General features: G+C 42.5%; 1 protein-coding gene across 2 annotated transcripts in view; it reads left to right on the top strand.

Annotated features, from left to right (window-relative positions):
• The window catches only part of tyro3 (TYRO3 protein tyrosine kinase), a 108,350-nt gene that overhangs the window by 64,112 nt on the left and 20,036 nt on the right, over positions 1-24,202 (top strand). Inside the window, exons 11-14 of one of the 2 annotated variants that reach the window (XM_072265046.1) lie at positions 234-340; positions 7,271-7,366; positions 8,780-8,860; positions 16,995-17,087. In XM_072265046.1, the coding sequence (XP_072121147.1) occupies positions 234-340; positions 7,271-7,366; positions 8,780-8,860; positions 16,995-17,087 (377 nt within the window). The remainder of the gene's footprint in view (positions 1-233; positions 341-7,270; positions 7,367-8,779; positions 8,861-16,994; positions 17,088-24,202) is intronic. The other variant, XM_072265055.1, reaches the window with a different exon arrangement.

The following is a 24,202-nucleotide window of genomic DNA, read 5'->3' as shown; positions in this document are numbered from 1 at the left end:
AGCTCCCCCTGAACATGGTGTGTACGGCTCTGAATACATAGCACACCTTGATCCCAATAATCTCAACAGTAAGCACAAAGTAACTCCAGAAGCGTGACCTCAGCTATGGGGGATTACAGGCAGTGAATGGTTATTATTGACGTGACTTTATGATTCTGAGATGCTTGCTTGTTGGGGGAGCTGTATTGTACAGTGAGCCCAATTCTAATTTCTCAAGTCATTTCTCCACACAGAGCTGCCTTTGCTCCTGTCCCTGCGTCCAATGGAGTGGGCCAGGTGGTGCAGTACCGAGCAGGAAGAAGCTACAATCGCAGGGGAGCAATGCGCATCGAGGCCACATGTGCGTGAGTCTGGTGGCTATTTGGTTCCTTTTTGGTGTAGTTATGTTGCAGTGGACAAACTAACTCGGAGGTATCATGCCCGATAGATGCTCAGAGTCATTTCAACCAAATTACAGCACAAGAGCCAAAGTAGGCCATCCAGCCCATCCAGTTAGGGTGTCACAGTAGTGCAGTGGTTAGTGCAATTGGTTTAGAGCCCCAGTGATCAGCATTCGGGAATCCAATTCCCGCCACTGCCTGTAAGTGGACTAATCAAAATAGGACATACATGGTAAATGGTAGGGCATTGAAGAATGCAGTAGAACAGAGGGATCTAGGAATAATAGTGCATAGTTCCCTGAAGGTGGAATCTCATGTGGATATGGTGGTGAAGAAAGCTTTTGGTATGCTGGCCTTTATAAATCAGAGCATTGAGTATAGGAGTTGGGATGTAATGTTAAAATTGTACAAGGAATTGGTAAGGCCAAATTTGGAGTATTGTGTACAGTTCTGGTCACTGAATTATAGGAAAGATGTCAACAAAATAGAGAGAGTACAGAGGAGATTTACTAGAATGTTACCTGGGTTTCATCTCCTAAGTTACAGAGAAAGGTTGAACAAGTTAGGTCTTTATTCTTTAGAGCGTAGAAGGTTGAGAGGGGACTCGATAGAGGTATTTAAAATTATGAGGGGGATAGATAGAGTTGACGTGGATAGGCTTTTTCCATTGAGAGTGGGGAAGATTCAAACAAGAGGACATGAGTTGAGAGTTAGGGGGAAAAAGTTTAGGGGTAACACGAGGGGGAACTTCTTTCCTCAGAGAGTGGTGGCTGTGTGGAACGAGCTTCCAGTAGAAGTGGTAGAGGCAGGTTCGATATTGTCATTTAAAGAAAAATTGGATAGGTATATGGACAGGAAAGGAATGGAGGGTTATGGGCCAAGTGCAGGTCGGTGGGACTAGGTGAGAGTAAGAGTTCGGCACGGACTAGAAGGGCTGAGATGGCCTGTTTCCGTGCTGTAATTGTTATATGGTTATAAAGATTGTACGTTCTGCTTGTGACTGTGTGGGTTTCCTCTGGGTGCTCCAGTTTCCTGCCACACTCCAAAGGCATACGGTCAGGGTCAGGGTTCATGAGTTGTGGACGTGCTGTACTGGGGCAAGAAGCGTGGTGACCCTTGCAGGCTGCCACCCAGCTCAATCTTCACTGATTTGATTTGATGCAAACAATGCAACTCACTGTGTGTTTCAATATACATTGACCAATAAAGCTCATTTTTAAAAAGATCTCATTCTGATCTGGCATTCTGACCATTTATCTATCTTGCCTCCATATCCTGAAGCTCCTTATGTAATGTAAATCAATGGATTTCGATCTTAGGACCTCAAATTACTGCCTAGCATTTAAAACCCTTGGAGAAGAGGTTCATCTTTCAATAGACCAGGTGAAGGTGCTTTCTGATTGCTTGCCAATGTTTTAAGATTATTCACCATGCCTCTGAATTCTCCACCAGATGAAAGTCCTCCTTAATTTCTGCCCCACTGAGTAATGTAATACTTTTAGCTCTCCAGCATGTTCAATCAGAACATAGAACACAGATGGTACAGCACAGGATCAGGCCCTATGGCTCATTATGCTGTGCCAAACTAGTTGAGCTTGTGACCCCTCACCCCTTCTGCTGGCACATGATCCATCTCCCTCCATTCTCTGCATATTCATGTGGCAAAGAGCCTCTTAAATGCCTCTGTCGTGCCTGCCACCTTCTTTACTCTCGATGGAGCATTCCAGAAACCCACCCGTCTCTGTGTTTTAAAAAAAAACTTACTTTGCCTGTGAACTTTCTCCTTCTCACCTTAAATGCATTCTTTCTAATACTAGATACTTCAATCAGTAGAAAACAAATGTTGTCTGTCTACTTTATCTATGTCTCTCATGATTTTATAAAATTCTAGGTTTCCCCTGGGCCTCTGTTGCCGCTGAGAAAACAACCCAAGTTTGTCCAATCTCTCCTTATACCACATGCCCTCTATTCCAGACAGCATCCTGGTAAACCTCTTCAAATCCTCCACATCCTTTCTGTAATGCCGTGACTAGAAATGTATGTAATACTTCAGATGCAGCCTAACCGGAGTTTTATAAAGCTGCAACTTAACTTTCTGACTCAATGAGAGTTGAATGTCTACAAGGTGGCTTTTTAGAGCAGCTTGTGCTTGAGCCTACTTGGGGAAGGGCTCTCTTAGATTGGGTATTGTGTAATAACCCAGATTTTATTAGGGAGCTTAATGTAAAGGAACCCTTAGGATTCAATGATCATAAAATGATTGAATTCTTACTGCAATTTAAAATGGAGAAGCATAACTCAATGGAATAAAGGGAATTACAGAGGCATGAGAGAGGAGCTTGCCTAGGTGAATTGGAGGAGAATACTGGCAGGGATGACGGCAGAGCAGAGATGGCTCAAGTTGCTGGGAATAATTAACAAGGCGCAGGATAGATATGTCCCACAGAGGAAGAAGTTCTCAAATGGCAGGGGTAGGCAACCATGGCTGACAAGGGAAGTTAAAGACTGCATAAAAGCCAGGGAAAAGGCATATAAGGGGGTAGCAAAAGTGAGTGGTTGATTGTGAAGCTTTTAAAATCCAATAAAAGGCAACTAAAAAAGTTATAAGAAGGAAAAAGATGAAATATGGGGGCAGACTTACCAATAATATAAAGCAGGGTACCAAAAGATACTAGACCACTGGAAAATGATGCTGGTGAGGTAGTCATGGGGGACAAAGAAATGGCAGATGTACTTAATGGGTACTCTACATCAGTCTTCACTGTGGAAGACACTAGCAGTGTGCCAGAGGTCCGTGAGTGTCAGGGAGCAGGAGTGACTGCCATTGCTATTACAAAGGGAAAAGTGCTCAGCAAACTCAAAGGTCTTAAGGTGGGCAAGTCACCTCGGCCAGATGGACTACATCCCAGAGTCCTGAGAGAGATAACGGATGCATTGGTCATGATCTTTCAAGAATTACTTGATTCTGGCATAGTTCTGGAGGACTGGAAGATTGCAAATGTCACTCCACTCTTTAAGAAGGAAGGAAGGCAAAATAAAGGAAATTATAGGCCATTTAGCCTAGCGTAAGTGGCTGGGAAAGTGTTGGAGTCTATTATTAAGGATGAGGTTATGAGGTACTTGGAGACTAATGACAAAATAAAGTCAAAGTCAGCATGGCTTCCGTAAAAGGAAATATTGCCTGACAAATCTGTTAGAGTTCTTCAAGGAAGTAACAAACAGAGTGGACAAAAGAGAGGCAGTGGATGTCATTTACTTGGATTTTCAGAAGATTTTGATAAGGTGCCAAACATGAGGATGCTTGATGAAATCCTATGGCATTACAGGAAGGACACTGGCATGGATAGAGGAATGGCTGACAGGCAGGAGGCAGTGAGTGGGAATAAAGGGGGCCTTTTCTGGTTGGCTGCCAGTGACTAATGGTGTTCTCAGGGGTCAGTGTTGGAACCACTACTTTTCCCATCGTTTGTCAATAATTTGGATAATGGAATTGGTGGCTTTGTGGCAAAGTTTGTGGATGATATGAAGGTAGGTGGGGGAGTACTGAGGAAGCAATACAATTGCAGCAGGTCTTAGACAAATTGGAAGAATGGGCAAAAAGATGGCAGATGGAATACAAACACAAGGAATTCTGCAGATGCTGGAAATTCAAGCAACACACATCAAAGTTGCTGGTGAACGCAGCAGGCCAGGCAGCATCTGTAGGAAGAGGTACAGTCAACGTTTCGGGCTGAGACCCTTCATCAGGGCTAACTGAAGGAAGAGCTCTTTGATGTGTGTTGTTAGATGGAATACAATGTTGGAAAATGTATGATAATGCACTTTGGTAAAAGGGACAATAGTGCCGACTATTATCTAAATGGGGAGAAAGTTCACACGTTAAAGGTGCAGAGGGACTTAGGAGTCCTCGTGCAAGACTCCCAGAAGGTTAATTTACAAGTTGAGTCTTTGGTAAAGAAGGCAAATGCAATGTTGGCATTATTTTAAGAGAAATAGAATATAAAAGCAAGGATGTAATGCTGAGCCATTGAGACATTAGTCAGGTCACACTTGGAGTATTGTTTCCCCCCCGCTTTGTCTTTCTCCCTGGGCCTCCTGTCCCATGATCCTCTCATATCCCCTTTGCCAATCACCTGTCCGGCTCTTGGCTCCATCCCTCCCCCTACTGTCTTCTCCTATCATTTTGGATCTCCCCCTCCCCCCTCCCACTTCCAAATCTCTTACTATCTCTTCCTTCAGTTAGTCCTGACAAAGGGTCTCGGCCTGAAATGTCGACTGCACCTCTTCCTAGAGATGCTGCCTGGCCTGCTGTGTTCACCAGCAACTTTGATGTGTGTTGCTTGAATTTCCAGCATCTGCAGAATTCCTGTTGTTTGGAGTATTGTCAACAGTTTTGGGCCCCATTTCTCAGAAAGGATGTGTTGTCATTGGAGAGAGTCCAGAGGAGCTTTATGAGGATGATTCCGGGAATGAAGGGGTTAACGTATGAGGAACATTTGGCAGCTTTGGGCCTGTACTCACTGGAATTTAGAAGAATGGGGGGGGGGGTTGTTTTGCAAAGACTGGATTAGGTGGATGTGGAGAGGATGTGTCCTATGGTGGGGGTATTGGGAACTGGAGGTTCCAACCTCAAAATTGAGGGGTGACCCTTTAGAACAGAGATAAAGAGGAATTCTTTTTAGCCGGATAGTGGTGAATCTGGAATGCTCTGCCACAGACTGCGGTGGAGGCCAAGTCAGTGGGTATGTTTAAGAGGGGAGTTGATAGTTTCTTGATCGGTCACATCAAAGGATATGGCGAGAAGGCAGGTATATGGGGCTGAGTGGGATCCATGGAATGGCGGAGCAGACTCGATGGGCTGAATGGCCTAATTGTGATCCTATGTCTTACAGTCTTGTGGCCTTATGGAGACTGCAAGGCATAGGAACAGAATTAGGCCGTTCAGCTCATCAAGTCTGCTCTGCCATTTGATCATGTCTAATTTATTTTCTCTCTCAACCCCATTCTTCTACCTTCTGCCTGTAACCTTTGATGCCATTACTAATCGAGAGCCTATCAACCTCTGCTTTATTTCTTCTCCCAAAGTGGAAGACCATACACTTCAAGACACTGTATTCCCTCTGTCACTTCTTCGCCTATTCTCCTAATCTATCCAAGCACTTCTGCAGACTCCCTGTTTCCTTAGTGGTACCTACCTCTCCACCTATCGCTGTATCATCCACAAACTTGGCCACAAAACCATCATTCTGTCATCCAGATCACTCACGTATAACATGAAAGGTAGGGGACCCAACACTGAACCCTGAGGAACATCACTAGTCACTGGCAGCTAATCAGAAAATGCCCCCTTTATTCCCACTCTTGGCCTTCTGCCGGTCAGCCAATCTCCTGCCTGTGATAGTTTTATTCCTGTAGTACCATGGGCTCATACTTTGTGCAGCATCCTAAACCACCCTATTGACTTGTGGAGCCATAAACACTTCACTTCCATTGTTCTAAATCACAGTCCTGAGAGGTCTTGAATCAGTGAATGTGGGTAGAATGTTTTCATGAGTGAGTGAATCTACAAACGTAGAAGCAGTGGTCACTGTTTGGAATCTTTGAATATGTTCCCTGGAAAGCAAGGAAAGTGAAGGACCAGGCAGTAACACGGGATTGAGGTTACAATCAGATTAGCAAGCCCTTCTTAAATAGTAGAGCAGGTTCAAGGGGGAGCTTATGCCAAATATTTCATGTTACTGAGTGCTCTTGAGATTAATTCCAATATAGAAAATAAAACATAAAATTGAATAACACAGGAAGATGCCCTTTGGCCAATAATGTCTGTGCAAACCCTATTACCAATTTCACCTACTCCCATCTTCCTGCACATGGTCCATATCCTTCTTCTCCCTACTTGTTCATGTTCCTGTCCAAATATTGCCATCATTTCAGCTTCCACCGCCACCCCCAGCAGCACATTCCAGGCACCCTTCACTCTCTGTGTAAAATATTTACTTCATAAATTACCACTTTGATTACACTTTGGACCTATAGGTTAGGATTTAACGACACCTAAGCCTCTTTGCTCCACAGTTCTTTGTTCCTCACTTCTAAAGAATTTTTGATTCACGTTGCTTGGATTTATCACAGATGAACTCGAGAACCAAAATTAATTTTTTTTGGAGGCATCAAACTAGCATTTATTTCTTAAGGAAGTGTGCATGTAAATCAGGCCCTAAAGATTATTTTGGTGCCTGGGTGAAAAGAACACGCACAGTGGAGTGGGTGTATTAAACACACATATACATGCTTTCTGACTGCAATTTTTATCCATCCTTTGTACCTCTTCCATTTTGTGAGATGTAAATCCATCCCCTATCTCAAAACTGGTGACGTGATCCACCTCCGCTGACTATGTCACAGCCTGTTCCACACTTTTGCTTCCCTCTGTGTGAAATACAAAAAGCTGAACCCATCTGTTCGCCTTGTTAATCATATTGTTAAAGAGCACAAGCTGGAATAGCCAATAGCTATTGTGTTAAAGCAGTGTGCTGCGGAATTTTAATCTGTTTGAGAGCCATTGACCCTGGTGTTGTTGGAGCCAATGTGATTGGTCAAGGTGCAGTAAGATTACACAGCATTCAAGGCCATAATAACCCATTGACATATAGTGACCAGTTTCATTGAGGTTATTGTAACTTCGATTTATTGAAGAGTCTAACTATAGAATGTAGTGAATTGGATTTTTAAAACTTGTTCCTGAGTTAATCAGCTTGTGAAAACTACTCATAGTTCACAAGACAAAAATAATGCTTCCTTTCGCACTTCCTCATTCATCCCAGTTAGGTACAATGCTAGGTTGCCTTCTTCAGCCCTGCACCCAGTAATTCTCTGTTCTCTGAATGCAGTTGACACTTTGGAAATTAGTGATGCTTTGAAGCAGAAGCTGGAAGACATCTTCATCCACGAGAAGCGCCTTGAACTGGGTCGGACGCTGGGAAGAGGTCAGTCAATCAGCAGGTCTGATAGTCATTTACCCTCCTGAGTGTACGTGGCTGTTCTTGCTTTACTGCTATCCATTGGTCGGTGGGAGAGGAGACCCAGGTCTCTGGCTGATGCTTCCTTTAATTTCTCCTTGAAGACATTGACTGACACAGAATATACAACAGGACAATGTGAAACAATGTGGATGACTGCTAGTTGCTAAGCCAGAAAGTGGACTGATCTGAGACCCACTGTAAAATCACTAGGAATTGCTGGTACACCATCATGGTGGTACTGAAGTCAGTCTTGACTATACATCCAGTGCCCACAGAAGCTAGTTGGTTAGCAAGTAATTGGAAGAAAATATTAATCACATGAGCAGTCCCTCACTTGCAGTGGAGTATAACGTGAAACCAAAACAAAATATCCTAAAAATGCTCAGCAGGTCAGGAAGCGTCTGTGGAAGGAGAAACAGAGTATTTACATCAGACTGAAAACCCTTCTTTTGAAACAATAAACCAGTTTATCTCTCCACAAAACCCTTCTTTTGAAATGATAAACCAGTTTCTCTCTCCATTGGTGATACTTGACTGCTGAGTGCTTCCATGACTTTTTGTTTTTCTTTCAGACTTCCATAATCTGTTTTTATTAAATCTAAATTTAATATTGTTCAGCTGCTTTCTTTGGTCTTTGCCTTCTTTGCATGATGCACTGTGCTTGGTAAATCTATGCTTTACCTTAATGCAGTTGGCACTGGGAAAGAGCGAAGCTTTGCAATAGATGCTGGTCTTTCTGAGTCAGACAGTTGTGTGTGCAGGTCCCACTGCAGAGGCTCGAGCAGATAATGTAGCACTGGTGGGATGGCACTGCAGACAAACAGCGTTGGCTAAATTGTCTCCTCTTTTGCCAGAGTAATCCTGCCTCACTACAGCACAGTCAGCTAGTGCTCTGCTGTTTTTGACGTACTGTTTGGGCTCTCCTGTAAATAAAATAAATATTTCTCATTCATAGTGGCACAGCAATTTCCTCAGCCCTTGCCAATATTTATCCCAAGAACCTGAATATAATCTTACTGCTGCTTATGGTCGAAACTGCCTACAAGTAATGTGACCACATTGCACTGGGTGCAGAATGCATTGACTTGGCCCGGAGCCACAAGAGGCACTCTAACCCCGGTGAATCTCCACTGCACCCTCTCCAGCGCTGTGGCAAACTGAAGTGCACACAGTCGCCCAGCTGTGGCCTAACCAACGTTTGGTACAATTGTAGCATAACTTCCTGCTCCTTGGGCCTGTAGGTCGTCCAGTACAGGTCACTGTGCCAACTTCAGTGTGCCTAGACCCCCTGAAAAATCAGCTAAGGCTCCCATCGGTGGGAATATCAATGACACCATTCTCTGCTTTGCCAACAATTGGTTCCATTTTAATTTCCAGGGGAGTTTGGCTCGGTGAAGGAGGCGTACTTGAAGATGGAAGATGGGTCCACTCAAAAGTTGGCCGTGAAAATGCTGAAAAGTGAGTGGGGCGATGGGATCAGGCTTATGTGGGAGCGTGACCTCAGGGATTCTCCTCACAACGCAATTGCTCGAGCTGTATGGATGTGAGTGAGCTCCAACTGAGAGACCTCACCTCATGTCACTTTACTTCAAAGGTGAGATGGGAGGAGGCCATTTGGCCCCTTTGAGGCTGCTTTCTCTGTTTCACATCCCATTCGCCCTGCCAGTAGGATTTTCACCTCCAACTCTCTCTCCCAGGAATCTCAACTCCATTTCTCTCCTAGTAGGATTCTCACTTCCCGTTCCCCCTTTCAGCAGGATTCTCACCTTGGATTCTCTCTCCCAGGTGGATTCTCCCCTTTCATTCTCACTTCCAGCAGGATTCTCACATCCCATTCTCCTCCAGCAGGATTCTCTCATCCCATTCCCCCTCCAGCAGGATTCTCACATCCCATTCCCCTCCAGCAGGATTCTCACATCCCATTCTCCTCCAGCAGAATTCTCACATCCCATTCCCCTCCAGCAGGATTCTCACATCCCATTCCCCCTCCAGCAGGATTCTCACATCCCATTCCCCCTCCAGTAGGACTCTCACATCCCATTCCCCCTCCAGCAGGATTCTCACATCCCATTCCCTTCTAGTAGCATTCTCACATCCCATTCCCCGCTAGCAAAATTCTCACATTCCATTCCCTCTAGAGGAACTCACATGTCATTCCCTCTAGCAGAATTCTCACATCCCATTCCCTCTAGCAGGATTCTCACATCCCATTCCCCTCCAGCAGGATTGTCACATCACATTCCCCTCCAGCAGGATTCAGAGAGCTGAAATTTTCTGTCAAATGTCCCCACCATTTCTTCTCTTGCCTCCCAGAGCAGTTTAAAATATGTCTCCAGCTACAATGACATCCTTCATAGTGAAGGCAGCTGGGAAGTATTCATTTGAGATCTCATCTAAGGCTTCTGGCTCCATGCACTGATTGTCACTTTGATCCCTAATGGGTCTACTCTTTTACTTATAAAACACTTTGGGATTTCCTTTAATCTTTCCCACTCATGTAAATTCACACCCCCTTTGCTATTTCCTATTAAATTCACCCCCTTTCACTTTGCATCCTCCAGTACAGCCCCTCCTGTTCGCAGATCCCTACTACTGTCCTATGCAAGCTTCCCTTACCTTTAACCTGACATGAATATTCCTTGGCATTGTTGGCCTTTCCTTTCATCTTTAAGGTCCTGAACTTTCAGCATTTCATTTTTGAGTGCTTCTCGCTGATTGCTTGTAGACTTGCCTGGAAGTAACTGCCCCAGTTCACCTTTTCTAGCTGCTGTATCATCATATTAAATTTGGTCTTTCCCCAATTTTGGACCTTAGTGTTCTGGGCCATCCTTGGCTTTCTCCATAATTGCCGTGAAACTTTGAGTTATGGTCACTATCTCCAAAATGTCTCCCACTGATATTGTCCAGTCCTCCCCCATATCAGCTCAGGAAGCTCTACTGGACACACTTTAGGAACTGCCCACTCCATATAATCCCTGTTAATATGGGGAAGCTGAAATCCCCCACTACAATTATCCTATTATTTTTATATCATTCTGTGGTTTGCCTACATATCTTCCTTTTTTCTTCGGCCTACTGCCACGATTCCTATGGTATATCCCCAACAAAATGATTGCCCAACAAGCTCCACCAATATGAAGAACTTCTTGCAGTAATGGACTCTTTAATATTGCAATTCCACCTCCTCGTTTACATCCCCTCCCCTCTGCTAAGCCTGAAAGCTCCATTCCCTGTAATATTGAGTTAATAGTCATGACCAAATTTCAAACATCTCTCCATGATAGAAGCAACATTATAGTCCCACGTGCTAATCTATGCTAATCTCAGATCCTCGGCCTTATTTGTCAGACTCCTTGTTTTAAAATAGATGCAGTCCAGCCTTGCATTCCTGTCATATTCTTATCATCTAGGTACCCACTGGATTGAGTTAGTTTTACATCTAATTTTGTCTGTATTCTAACTCTGTGTCTCTTCTCCTTTCAAACTAACTTAAACCTTCCCAAACACTGGCAAAACCCTCTTCCTGAACAAACATGTTGGACTGTTTGTGGTTCACGTGAAGGACCCATTGTGATTACAGCCTTTGAGATTATTCTTTTTTAATCTGTGATCTAGTTACCTGTGTTATCCTTTCAGAGGACGTGACCCGGGCCCAGCACATAAAGTGCAATTACGAAGTAAGCACAGCAGTGCTTCTACTTCCTTCAGACTGCAAATATTCAGCATGACGTCTAAAACTTCTATATATGCCAAACTTTTATAAATACCTGCTTGAGAATGTTATGTTTTGTAACTCCAAAACATTAGACTAATTAAAAGGAAAACAAGAGAGCTGGAAATGCAAATCCAACTTCAGTTTTTACTTTAATCGAGGCATTCACGTATGATGTGGTAGCACCATGACGCGTGCAATTCACTTATTTTTACATATAAACCAGAATGAGTTATTGAAATGAACAAGAATACTTAATCAAACAATATGTTTACAAGATTACTCAAATATTACTGAAGTATTAAATACACAACACTCCTCTCTGCTTTGCTATAAACTCCAACTCAATATAGAATGCATCTCAACTATATACACAGCATACTATATAATATAATTACTATATAGACATCCACAGCATAGTAAGTTTTAAATTGTCCCATTCAGACCTAAAGATTTAATTGCTGTGGAGGATTTCTTATTCCTGTGGGATATTCTTATTCCTTCCTGACAAGGAAAGGTCACTCTGCTTGGCAGGAGAGACTTGGGACTATGAAACAATCGGAGGCACTGGGGTTGTAGGAGTTGACTCTGAGACTGCAGAAAGTGATCCTGACAGCTCAGGACACCTTTCTTCTCCTTCCTTTTTCTTCTAGTTTGTTCATCTTGATCTTGAGAAGGTGCATTTAGTTCACTAGAACATTCTCTTACTAATCCTTCTCCTTTTACAATCTGATCTCTCCTCTTGGTTTTCTCATGCACAACATCATCTGACGAATCCTCTGTTTTTGTATCTCTGTTGACTCCTTTCATTTTGGTCTTCCATTTATCCAGCTGGGCTTTGGTCTTTGCATCTACTTTTACAAGCAGCTTTTTGTCTCTCACTTGAAGTTCATGCAATAACCTTAATGCACACAGAGTAGATTGTGGTTCTTTGTATTCACAAAAGCTGAATGCTTGCAACTTTCCTGAAGGTCCTTGACCTCTCTTCCAGTTTAAAACCAAGCCACATATTGCAAGTAACTGCCTGATTAACATATTAAAAGCTTTCTCAGATATGTTGCCTACAAAACATTTGCAGTTGGACCACTGCTTTCGTTGCTTTCCCGCTTCCTCTGAGTAGCATGGTCCTTCCTTGCCAACCAGAGGCACAGAGGTTGGCACCAACACCTGTTTGCCCTCTGTTGGGTAAATAGTTTATGCATACAGCATGGAGACAGTTGTGGTATCACTCAGTACCTCTCTTCATTTGCTTTCAGATGGCTTCATTGCCGGGGATGTGGCATGCAATTGGTGAATGGATCTTCCAATCACTTTGTAGTTGTCTCAGCCAATCACAACCCATAATGCTGGTCCTTCTGTTTTTGCCACATACAAGCCCAAATTGGCTTGTTGATTGTTGTGTTTCACTGTTATGAATGTCATTCCCTCAGGAGTTAGGTTTTCTCCAGTTTGTTCTTCAGGCTTCAGGCTTCAGTTCACTATCTTTGAAATGCCAATCAAACTCATTTTTTGGAATGACTGAAGCAGCCAAGCCAGTGTCCAATTCCATTTTAATCAATTTGCCATTCACTACTGCTGTAAGCCATATTGGTTGTCTAATGTTAGTTTCCACATTGTAAATCTCGAAGCTACCCAGCCCAGTGTCACTCTCATCGCTGTTAGAGTTTTCATCAACAGCATGCAGATTACTGCAACCTGACTTTTTAGATTTTTCTCTTCCCTGTGCAGTCCATTTAATTTTGTCTGCCTGACATGCTCTTTGTATCCTAGTTTGTTGCATTTTCTGCAAGTTTAGCCTTTAAACCTGCATTGGTCTGGTGTATATGAGCCTGAGCTACAACAATAACACAATTTGTTCAGTCAGGTAAGCCTCCATCTAGATGTATGAGTTTTGTTCACTCTGACTTTCATTCCTGACTGCAACTCAATTGCATCTCTGTCAGCTGTTTTTAAATGCTTTCTTGTAAGATTCCACAAACTGAATGATCTCTCAGTGGATCATTAAGCCCATCATTGAACTGGTAATGCTCAGACAGCTTCTTCAATTCATCCATGTATGCTGAAATGGACTCCCCTTCTTTTCGATTCCACTTATGAAACCTAAAGCGTTCCGCAATCAGTAATAGTTTTGATTCTAAATGTTCCTGCATTACTTTCACAATATCAGCAAAGCTCATTTCAGCTGGTTTGGTTGGTTGGAGCTGTCAAACTCCTAAGCAAATTATATGCATTTAAACCCAATGCACTCAGCAAAATTGGTACTTGGTTCTTATTGGCTATTTCATTTGCTTTAAAACACTACACAGTCCATTCAATATATAAAATCCAGTTATCTGTTGTGGAATCAAACACATCAATCTCTTGCTGCACTTCAACAGGTTGAGAGCCGTCTTGGATTCGTTTTAAAAATACCTTGTTACCGCTGTTAGGTTTTGTAACTCCAAAACATTAAACTAATTAAATAGAAGACAAGAGAGCTGAGAAAGCAAATCTAACTTCAGTTTTTACTTTAATGGAGGTGTGGTAGCATTGTGACATATGCAATTCACTTATTTTTACACATAATCATAGAACATAGAGCATAGAGCATAGCACTACAGCACATTACAGGCTCGTCAGCCCACAGTGTTGTGTCGACCATACAACCTACTCTAGAAACTGCCCAGAATTTCCCTACTGCCTAGCCCTCTATTTTTCTAAGCTCCACGTACCTACCTAAGTGTCTCATAAAAGACCCTACTGTATCCATCTTCAGCACCATCACCAGCAGTGCATTCCATGCACCCACCACTCTCCATGTGAAGAACTTACCCCTGACACCCCTCTGGACCTACTTGCAAGCACCTTGAAACTGTGCCCTCTCATGTTAGCCATTTCAGCCCTGGAAGAAAAGCCTCTGGCTATCCACACGATCAATGCCTCTCACTATCTTATACACCTCTATCGGGTCACCTCTCATCTTCCACCGCTCCAAGGAGAAAAGGCCAAGTTCACTCAACCTATTTTCATAAGGCACACTCTCCAATCCAGGTGACATCTTTGTAAATCTCCTCTGCACCCTCCCTATAGTTTCCACATCCTTCCTATAGTGAGGTGACCAGAAGTGAACACAGTACTCCAAGTGGGGTCTGACCAGGGTCTTATATAGCTGTAACATTACCTCCTGGCACTTGAACTCAATCCCACGGTTGATGAAGGCCATCACACCATACACCCTCTTAACAACATTGTCAATCTGCACAGCAGCCTTGAGTGTGTCCTATGGACACGAACCCCAAGATTTCTCTGATCCTCCACACTGACAAGAGTCTTACCAATAATATTATATTCTGCCTTCAAATTTGACCTTCCAAAATGAACCACTTCACGCTTATCTGCGTTGAACTCCATCTGCCACTTCTCAACCCAGTTTTGCTTTAACCTTTGACCCTCCAGACTATCTACAACGCCCTCAACCTTTGTGTCATCCGCAAACTTACTAACCCACCCTTCTACTTCCTCATCCAGGTCATCTATAAGAATCACAAAGGGGAGGGGTCCTAGGATAGATCTCTGTGGAACACCACTGGTCCATAATGAATCATTTAAACAAACAAGAATGCTTAATCAAACAATATACTTACAATGTTACTTAAATATTAAACACACAACAGAGAGTATATTGACTGGTTGCATCACAGATATTGGTTGTATGGAAACACCAATGCCATTGACTGGAAAACACTACAAAAAGTAGTGGATATGGCCCAGTCCATCATGAGTAAAGCCCCTCCTCCCTCTCCCCCACATCTACACGTAGCTTTGTCGCAGGAAAGAAGAAACCCCAACACCCAGGACATGCTCTCTTGTCGCTGCTGCCATCAGGAAGAAGGTACAAGAGCCTCAAAACTCACACCACCAGGTTCAGGAAAGGTTACTGCCCCCAACCATCAGACTCGTGAACCAAAGTGGATAACTTCACCCAACTTCACTTGCAACTTCACTTCACCTGCAACCTATGGACTCAATTTCAAGGACTCTTCATTTCTTATTCTTTATATTCATTGTTTATTTATTATTATTGTTTCTTTTTTTTCTTATTGTATTTGTACAGTTTGCTGTCTTTTGCACACTGGTTGTTCGCCCTGTTGGGTGCGGTCTTTCATTAATTTTATTATGGTTATTGGATTTATTGTCATCAGGAAGAAGGTACAGGAGTCCACAAGAAACTCAGGGTTTAATATGGTGACATATATGTACTTTGATAATAAATTTCCTCTGAATTTTAGCTCCCTACATTCACATGACAGCACCTCGTCCCTCATTTCACCTAATACGAACCACCCCTCTGGCTGTTTGTGTAACCCCACTGAGAATGCTCTGCACCTCATTCTGTGACATCCAGTGAGACAACCCACCACCTGCGACTCACATTGACGGCGAGTGAATCATCGGTTTAGTCAGCTCACTACTGAGCTACTTATCACTATTGCCTTTGGACTTGTGCTCCCTTTTGCTACACACCTGAGCCACTCACCATATCATGATCTTGACTTTGGCTCCACACCTCAGAAGAACATTGACCTGCACCATTTTCAAATTAAGTCAAGCTTATTGTTATGTGCACATGTACACTGAAGTACAAGGACAATGGAAAATCTCGCTTTAAGCAACATGCACAATGTTTTTAAGCAAAAAATTTTAAGCATTTTTAAGCAAAAAAAAAAATTTTAAGCATTTTTAAGCAAAAAATGCACAATCAGAGAGAAGTGTAGGGTAGTGCAAAAGCTGGTCCATAGTGCTCTGAAGATTCCAAAATGGGAAATCAGCTTTAGACTGAGATGTCCTCTGAGGCCTCCCTGACTACCTCCCTCCCCCTCTCTCTTACCCTTGCTGATGGTCACTAATTCCTCCACTGACTGCATTTCCTTCAGCAGTGTGATTCAGATCGTGCAGGCTGGTTTGAAAAATGAGTGGTTGAAAGGAAGTAGCTGTTCTTGGTGTGGAAAATCAGTTTTCTGTACCTCCTGTCTAATGGTAGATCTCAGAAGATGGCATGGTCTGGATGGTTGCGATTTTTGATGATGGTTATTGATGAGAAGATGGCATGGTCTGGATGGTTGCGATTTTTGATGATGGTTATTGATGAGAAGATGGCATGGTCTGGATGGTTGCGATTTTTGATGATGGTTATTGATGAGAAGATGGCATGGTCTGGATGGTTGCGATTTTTGATGATGGTTATTGATGAGAAGATGGCATGGTCTGGATGGTTGCGATTTTTGATGATGGTTATTGATGAGAAGATGGCATGGTCTGGATGGTTGCAATTTTTGATGATGAATATTTCCTCCTTGAGGCAACATCTTATGTAGGTTCTACTGATGTTGGGGAGTCATCATGCCCATGATGTATCGGACTGAGTCCACTATTCTCTGCAGCTTCCTTTGTTCCTGCATGTTCTTACTGCCATACCAAGCTAAGATGCAACCAGCCACAGTACTTCCAGCAACAAATCTGTGGAGGTTTTCTAGAGCATTTTCTAGACATGCCAAACCTCCTGAATTTCCCAAGAAAATAAAGATGCTTGTGTACCTTCCTTGTGATTGCATCTATGTGCCGTGCAAAATACAAGTCATCCAATATGTTGAACAAAGGAACTAAAAGCTCTGACCCTTTCCACTGCATTCCTCAGTGTTGACTGGTGCATATTCACTCTCCTTCTCTCATTTAAGTCAACAATCACCTCTTTAGTTTTACTGACAACAAGGATATGGAGGGATGGTAAACCAAGGTGGCAGAGGACATTGAATGGGAGCCAACCATAACCTAGCTGAAGGGTGGAGCAGGCTGGAAAAGATGGATGATTCATATCTACTCCTTTCTCCCTCTCCCATGCAGCTGAAATCTGTGTACCTGGAGACAACGAGGAGTTCTTGCGAGAGGCAGCCTGCATGAAGGAATTCGACCACCCGAACATCATTAAGATTATTGGTGAGTAAGCCAGGGGTAAGGGTGCAGAGGGAAAATGGTAAAGGTGAGCAGATAGAAAACAGTGCCATCTGGTATTTAGGTGCTAAACCCACTTAAAGGGGCATGCTGTACCACCGACTCTGGGTGGGCAGGGCTATGTCACATGACATTCGGCAACCAATCATGTTGCTCTCACGTCCCCCTCATTGATTTTCTGAGATGTCTGCCTCCTGATGCCCACGCTGGGTTGAAGTGAGTCATTCAAACAATGCCTATCAAAAGAGCTTCTCCACTCTACAAAACCAAGTGATCAAACAAGGGCTTTTGTCCTGGGTGTGTGCTCATAGCAGGGGCCCTATTCCTGGAGCACTCCCATGTCAGTCCAGGAGAGTTTGCATGGGCAGGGAAATCCAAGGGCTTTATACTGCCTTAGGCTGGATTTCAGTGCTCAGCAGCCCCGTAGTGAGCAGATACCCCAGATGACATGAAAAATGAGTTTTGGACAACAACACTCAGTGGCCACTTTATTAGGTGCACCTGTACACCCACTTGTTAATGCAAATATCGAATCAGCCAATCAAGTGGCAGCAACTCAATGCATAAAAACATGCAGACATGGTCTAGAGTTTTAGTTGTTGTTCAGACCAAACATCAGAATGGGGAAGAAATGTGATCTAAGTGACTTTAACTATGGAATGATTGTTGGTGCCAGACAGGGTGGTTTGCGTATCTCAGAATCTGCTGACCTGGGATTTGCATGCACAACAGTCTCTAGAGTTTACAGAGAATGGTGCGCAAAACAAAAAAAAATCCTGTGAGTGGGAATTCTGTGGGCAAAAACACCTAGTTAATGAGAGCGGTCAGAAGAGAGTGGCCCAACTGGTTCATGCTGACAGGAAGGTGACAGTAACTCAAACAACCATGCGTTACAACAATGGTGTGCAGACGAGTATCTCTGAACACACACACGTTGAACCTTGAAGTGGACGGGCTGCAGCATCGGAAGACCACAAACAAACTGTTATGTTTTGTAACTCCAGAAATGAATTGGAACACGCAAGGCTGAGAAATCATGTCTGCTTCACTTCACTTTAGTGAGGCACTCACTTATGACGCGGTGGAGTAGTGACGTATGCCATTCACGTACTTCGTACATATAACCCATAATGCCAAGAAAGAATGTTTAATCAAATAATATATTTACAATATCACTGAAATATTAAATACACTACACATACACTCAGTGGCCACTTTATTGGGTAGAGGAGTTATATTGTGTTATTTCTTTTGGATATTTAAATTAACGTGCACCTTAAGAATCTGTCCTAGCTTATGTATTTTTAGGTGATTGCAGCTCTACTCTGTCTGCATGTAGTTTGTTCAGGCGAGGTGGAGATATGGAGTTGTACAGCATGGGAAAAAGCCATTCTGCCCACTGAGCCTATGCTGGACCTTAAGCACCCAACTGTACGAATCCCAGTTTACTCTTCACACGTTCTCATCGACTCTCCCACGTTCTCCCGCTGGCCTTCTCACCAGGGAAGATTAACCTGCCAACCCACGTAACTTTGGTGTGTGGGTGGAAACCAGAGCACCGGCTTCTCCCACTCACTTTCTCACAAGGGAAAAATAGTGGGGGGGGGCGGTAATGAATCTACAACCCACATATTCTAGTGTGTGTGAGGAAATCAGAGCACCGAATTCTCCCACTTGCCTTCTCACAAGGGAAAATTAACAAGGGGGTAATTAATCTTCCAACCCGCGTATCTTTGGTGTGTGGGTGGAAACGAGAGCCCCTGGCAGGAAGCCAGCGGGGTCACCGGGAGAAGATGCGGGTTCCACGCGGGCAGCACCTGAACCTGGGCTACTGTGGCTGCACCACACCGCGGGGGTAGGATGTAAGGGGCAAGTGGTTGCCCCTGGCAGTTGTGGCTCAGGGGGCAGAACATCTGAGTTAGAAATAGTGACTGCAGGCCTCATCCTGCGGCAGAAAATTCTAGAGCAGTGCTTCCAGTCCCAATCAGAGAAGAGCAGTGATATCTTCTTCCTGTTGTCTATCTTTCAAAAGCCCCATATTGGCTGTGATCTGAAAGAGGATTTGAGGGATAATTACTTTTTTTTTTACAGACAGGGTGTTTGACAGCTGGAAAGTGCTGCCCGAGGAGGTGGTGGTATTGGATACAATCATTTGGAGAGACATTTCAGTGGGCAAGACTTAAAAGGATATGGTCCTAATGGAGGCAAATGGACAAAATGTTGGCCTGGGTGTGTCTGACTACAGGGCTTTTTCAATGCTGTACGACTTTCAGGCTCTAAGACTGTAGGAAGCACATGGAGGTAATCTGGTGCAGAGCAATCCCACCCATGCGGATAGGGCATTAATCATTGTACACTCGTTAAAAATAGCTTCAGAAATCAAAGGCATAAAGACTCAAAGACTTTAAAGTAGGCAATTGTCAATCAGATAGACTTAAATTGAGGGACACATGCACTATTGATTTTAAAGTTAAAATTTTAAAAATAAAAGTGCGACCGAGGACTTCCGGGTCATCAAGGGAATGGCGGCGTAAGGAAAAGGTCTCTCGGCCAAAAAGAAGGTAAACTGCCCCAAAATCGAATTTAGACGAATACTTAATATTGTGTAACTATATTAATAAAAGGGGCAAGGATGATGTCTAAGAACAAGATTAAAAAATCCGCTCCGAAGGCTGATAAGCACAAAGAGACGCAGCAAGGCGACGGGCCTAGCTCCCCCACGGCAAGCCAGGACAGAGAGAATGAGGAGGAATCGGTGAATCTGTCTTTGATTCTCAGAGAGATTCATGAGTTCCGACAAGATAACAGCAAACAGCTGGAAGATATTAAAGGAGAAATAGTAAAAACTAACTCGAGGATAGATGAAGCCGAAGTGAGGATTGTTGGAATTGAAGAGAAGCTACAAAACGCCGAGGAAGTAATAGCAGAAATGCTAAAGCTGCAAGAGCAGCTCCAGTGGAAACTAATAGATCAAGAAGGCCGCTCAGGAAGGGAAAATGTGAGGATTTACGGAGTTCCCGAAGGAACTGAAGGTAAACCCGGATTGATGATTCCCTTCGTGGAGAAGCTGCTTAGAGAGAACCTTGATATACCGGCCGCAAAAGACCTACAGATAGAAGGGACTCACCTTGCGTTGGCACCACAGCCTCCAGCAGGCGTCCAGCCCAGATTGATTCTGGTCAGATTTCTCAGTTACAGAACGAAGGAAGAGGTCCTTAAACAGGCATGGCAAAAGAAAGGTTTCATGTGGAGCAACTGTAAAATCAGTTTAGACCACGATTACGCACCGGGGATCCTTGCCAGACGGAAGGAATATGCGGAAACACGGAGGGTCCTGAAGGAAAACAACATCAGATTTCAGACCCCGTATCCAGCTCGGCTGAAAGTCTTTTACGACGAAGGGACAAAAACTTACGCTACAGCGGAGGAGGCAACGTCGGACCTGGCGGACCGGGGACTACCTATTAAAGTTATCACCCAACCGGAGTCGTTACTGGAGAGGATTCGGCAGAAGTCGTGGCAGTTAGCGCGGCGAGGACGCTCCACACGAACCAGAGTGTCAAACTACAAGGAAAAGCTGCAAATATTCAGACGCGAATGTACAGAGAACACAGATTAATTAAGAGAAATGACTGAAAAGAGCAATTCGGACTTAAAGGTAAAATGAAAGCTGGTATCTGAAAATAAACTAGACGGAATAACTTGAATGATAGCAATATGGTCGAGACATAAATAGGAGAAAATTCTCTATGATTATTCAAACTGAGGGCCCTCTAACACAGGGTGAAGATAGAGGTTATCCCTCTGAACTGAGGCGGGTCGGTGCTCAGGCCTCACTGTGGGACGTCGGGAAAATTTTTCAAATGTTGTACGTTCAAAAATGTCTAGGGTGTGGTTATATGTTTTGGTTTACTGTTGAGAAGGGATTGCTTACTGTTTGGTTAGAAAAGGAGAGTTTTTTTTCTACTAGAGAAAAATGCAAATTGAATTGGTAAAAATAATTTCCTATAATGTTAATGGGGTTTTGAATCCAATTAAAAGAAATAATATTATGTCTAAATTGAAAAAAGAGAGGGCACAAATAGCTTTCCTCCAGGAAACACATGTGAGCCAATCTGAACATGGAAAATTAAAAAGAATGGGCTTTAAGCATGTATTTTATTCATCATATAAATTGAGCCACAAAAGAGGGGTAGCTACTTTAATATCAAGCACTCTTAATTATGAACATATTTCAGAGACTAAAGACAAAGATGGACGATTTGTAAAAATCACAGGAAGAATAGAAGGTACAGAAATAACATTGCTGAATGTTTATGCTCCTCCAGGTTGTGAATGGTCATTTTATAGACACATTTTTGACCTAATGGTCAGTTCTCAAGGGGTAGTAATTTGTGGAGGGGATTTTAATATTAGATTAAATCCTATATTAGATTCTTCAAGAATAGTTACTCAGAATAAACCTCTGACTCGGAAAATGAATTTATTGATGGAGGTGTTGGGAATTATAGATGTGTAGAGGGAATTACACCCCACTAGTAAAGATTATACACATTACTCTTTCCCTCATTCAGCCTATTCAAGGATAGACTATTTCTTTATCTTTAATACAGATAGACTCAGGATAAAAAACTGTAATATTGCAACCACTGATCTGTCGGATCATAGCCCAGTCTCTATGTCTCTAATCCTGGAAAGGAAAATGAGGAAAACACTATGGAGGTTAAATTCACATATACTCAATAACCCGAAAGTAATGGAGAGATTAAGGGGAGAAATCAAAGAATACCTAGACCTTAATGACATGGGAGAAACATCACAGTGATCTTATGGGATACATTGAAAGCTGTACTGAGAGGGAAAATTATTTCCATTACCAATCACATGAAAAAAATCAATACACAAAAATTAGCAGACCTTCAAGGAAAATTAAAACAACAAGTTGTAGATAGCAACAAAAGTAATTCAAATCTAAAACAGGAAATTAGGAAATTGCAAAGTGAAATTGATGATATTTATACGTTGGAAACTCAAAGAAATTTTCTTTACCTGAGACAAAAGAATTATGAAGTAGGAGGTAAATCAGTTAGTTTACTAGCATATAAGTTACGAAAACAACAAGCAGACAATACAATTCATAAAATAAAGAATCCAAAGACAAAGCTTGTGGAGAGTACAATGGGGAAAATTCAAGAGAGTTTTGAAACATATTATCGAGAGCTGTACTCCCAACCCGGGGCCCCCAATGAGCCCTATATAGACAGTTTATTGAATTCTTTAGATCTACCTCAACCTACAGATTTACAAAATGAAAGTTTATTAGAACCAGTAACTGCCAAAGAACTGAACGTGGCCATCTCTAGGTCAAAGGCTGGAAAGTCCCCGGGTTCTGATGGGTTTACCTCAGAGTGGTACAAGTCCCTGAAGTCACAGTTGGCCCCATTACTACTTAACACCTTTAATTGGATCTTACAGAGAAGAGAAACTCCACCTTCATGGAGAGAAGCGATTATTTCAGTCATTCCTAAAGAGGGTAAAGATAAACTAGAATGTGGCAATTATCGGCCAATTAGTGTTCTTAATTTAGATTACAAACTATTTACATCTATATTAGCGCGCAGATTGGAAAAGCTTTTACCTGGCCTAATCCATTTAGACCAGACTGGATTTATTCAACAAAGACAAACACAGGACAACATAAGGAGAACTCTGCACATACTAGAACAGGTTAATAAGAACGAGACAGAGACAGTGGTGGTAGGATTAGACGCTGAGAAAGCTTTTGATTCAGTTAGTTGGGTATTCCTATACAGAGTGTTAGGAAGATTTGGCTTTCAAGAAAAGTATATTAAAGTAATTCAGACTCTATATGACAGCCCTACAGCTCGAATTAAGATAAATGGGGACCTCTCTGACTCCTTTATTTTAGAGAGAGGCAATAGACAAGGATGCCCAATTTCTCCTCTTTTTTTTGCACTATATATTGAACCGCTTGCCCAACTAATAAGACAGAGCAAAATCGTAAGAGGTATCAAGGTGGCAGGGATTGAACAGAAAATGGCGTTATTCGCAGATGATGTTTTAGTCTATCTGAGTGAACCAGAAAAATCATTTATAGGATTGTTTACATTGTTGGATGACTTTGGGAAAATATCAGGTTATAAAATAAATGTAAAGAAAACGTAGGTTATGTCCCTAAATTATACACCATCCAAAAAATTGCAGAATACATATGATCTTAAGTGGGAAGCTAAATCATTAAAATATTTAGGAATAACCCTGCCGAAGGATCTTTCAACACTGTCACAGGTAAATGATGGGCCATTAATCTCAGAGATAAAAGCAGATATGCATAAATGGAATCTTATCCCCTTTTTAAGTTTAACTTCAAGGATAAATACTATAAAAATGAATATCCTTCCTCGGTTACTGTATCTTTTCCGTACTTTACCTGTGGAGGTGGATGATAATCAATTCAGGGAATGGGATAAATGGATTTCTCGCTTCATTTGGCAAGGAAAAAAACCTAGAATTCGATATAACACTTTACAATTAGGGAAGGAAGGAGGAGGTATGTTTCTTCCTTGCCTGAGAAATTATTTTTATGCCTTACAGATAACCCCTCTGTTATATTGGTGTAATAGGGAATACAAGGCTAGATGGAAGGAAATAGAATTTGGATTGGTAGACAGTTTTCCTCTACAGGCCTCAATAGCTGACAAAGGATTGATGGCCCAATTGGAAAAATTTAAAAACAGTTGGATAAATCTTACATTAAAAGTATGGCAGAAGGTGGTTAATCCATGTGGAATTAATAACATGCTAAAACTTTTCAGATGGTGTGCATATGATACCGAATTCCTTCCCAACAGAGGAGATAAAAGATTTGAATTATGGATAAAGAAAGGTCTTACAACCTACCTCTCATTTATACATAAAAGAGTATTACAAAGTTTCCAAATCCTGCAGGACAAACATGGCCTAGAACACAATGACTTTTTTGGGTACCTTCAAGTACGAAATTATGTTAACCAGAGTTGTAGACATACAGACCTATCAACAGTGGAATTAGAATTTTTCAAGATTCTTAATTTGGCTTG

The sequence above is a fragment of the Mobula birostris genome, chromosome 1, assembly GCF_030028105.1.
Source record: "Mobula birostris isolate sMobBir1 chromosome 1, sMobBir1.hap1, whole genome shotgun sequence".
Classification (NCBI taxonomy): Eukaryota; Metazoa; Chordata; class Chondrichthyes; order Myliobatiformes; family Myliobatidae; genus Mobula; species Mobula birostris.
This window is presented reverse-complemented; position numbering and strand designations above follow the sequence as displayed.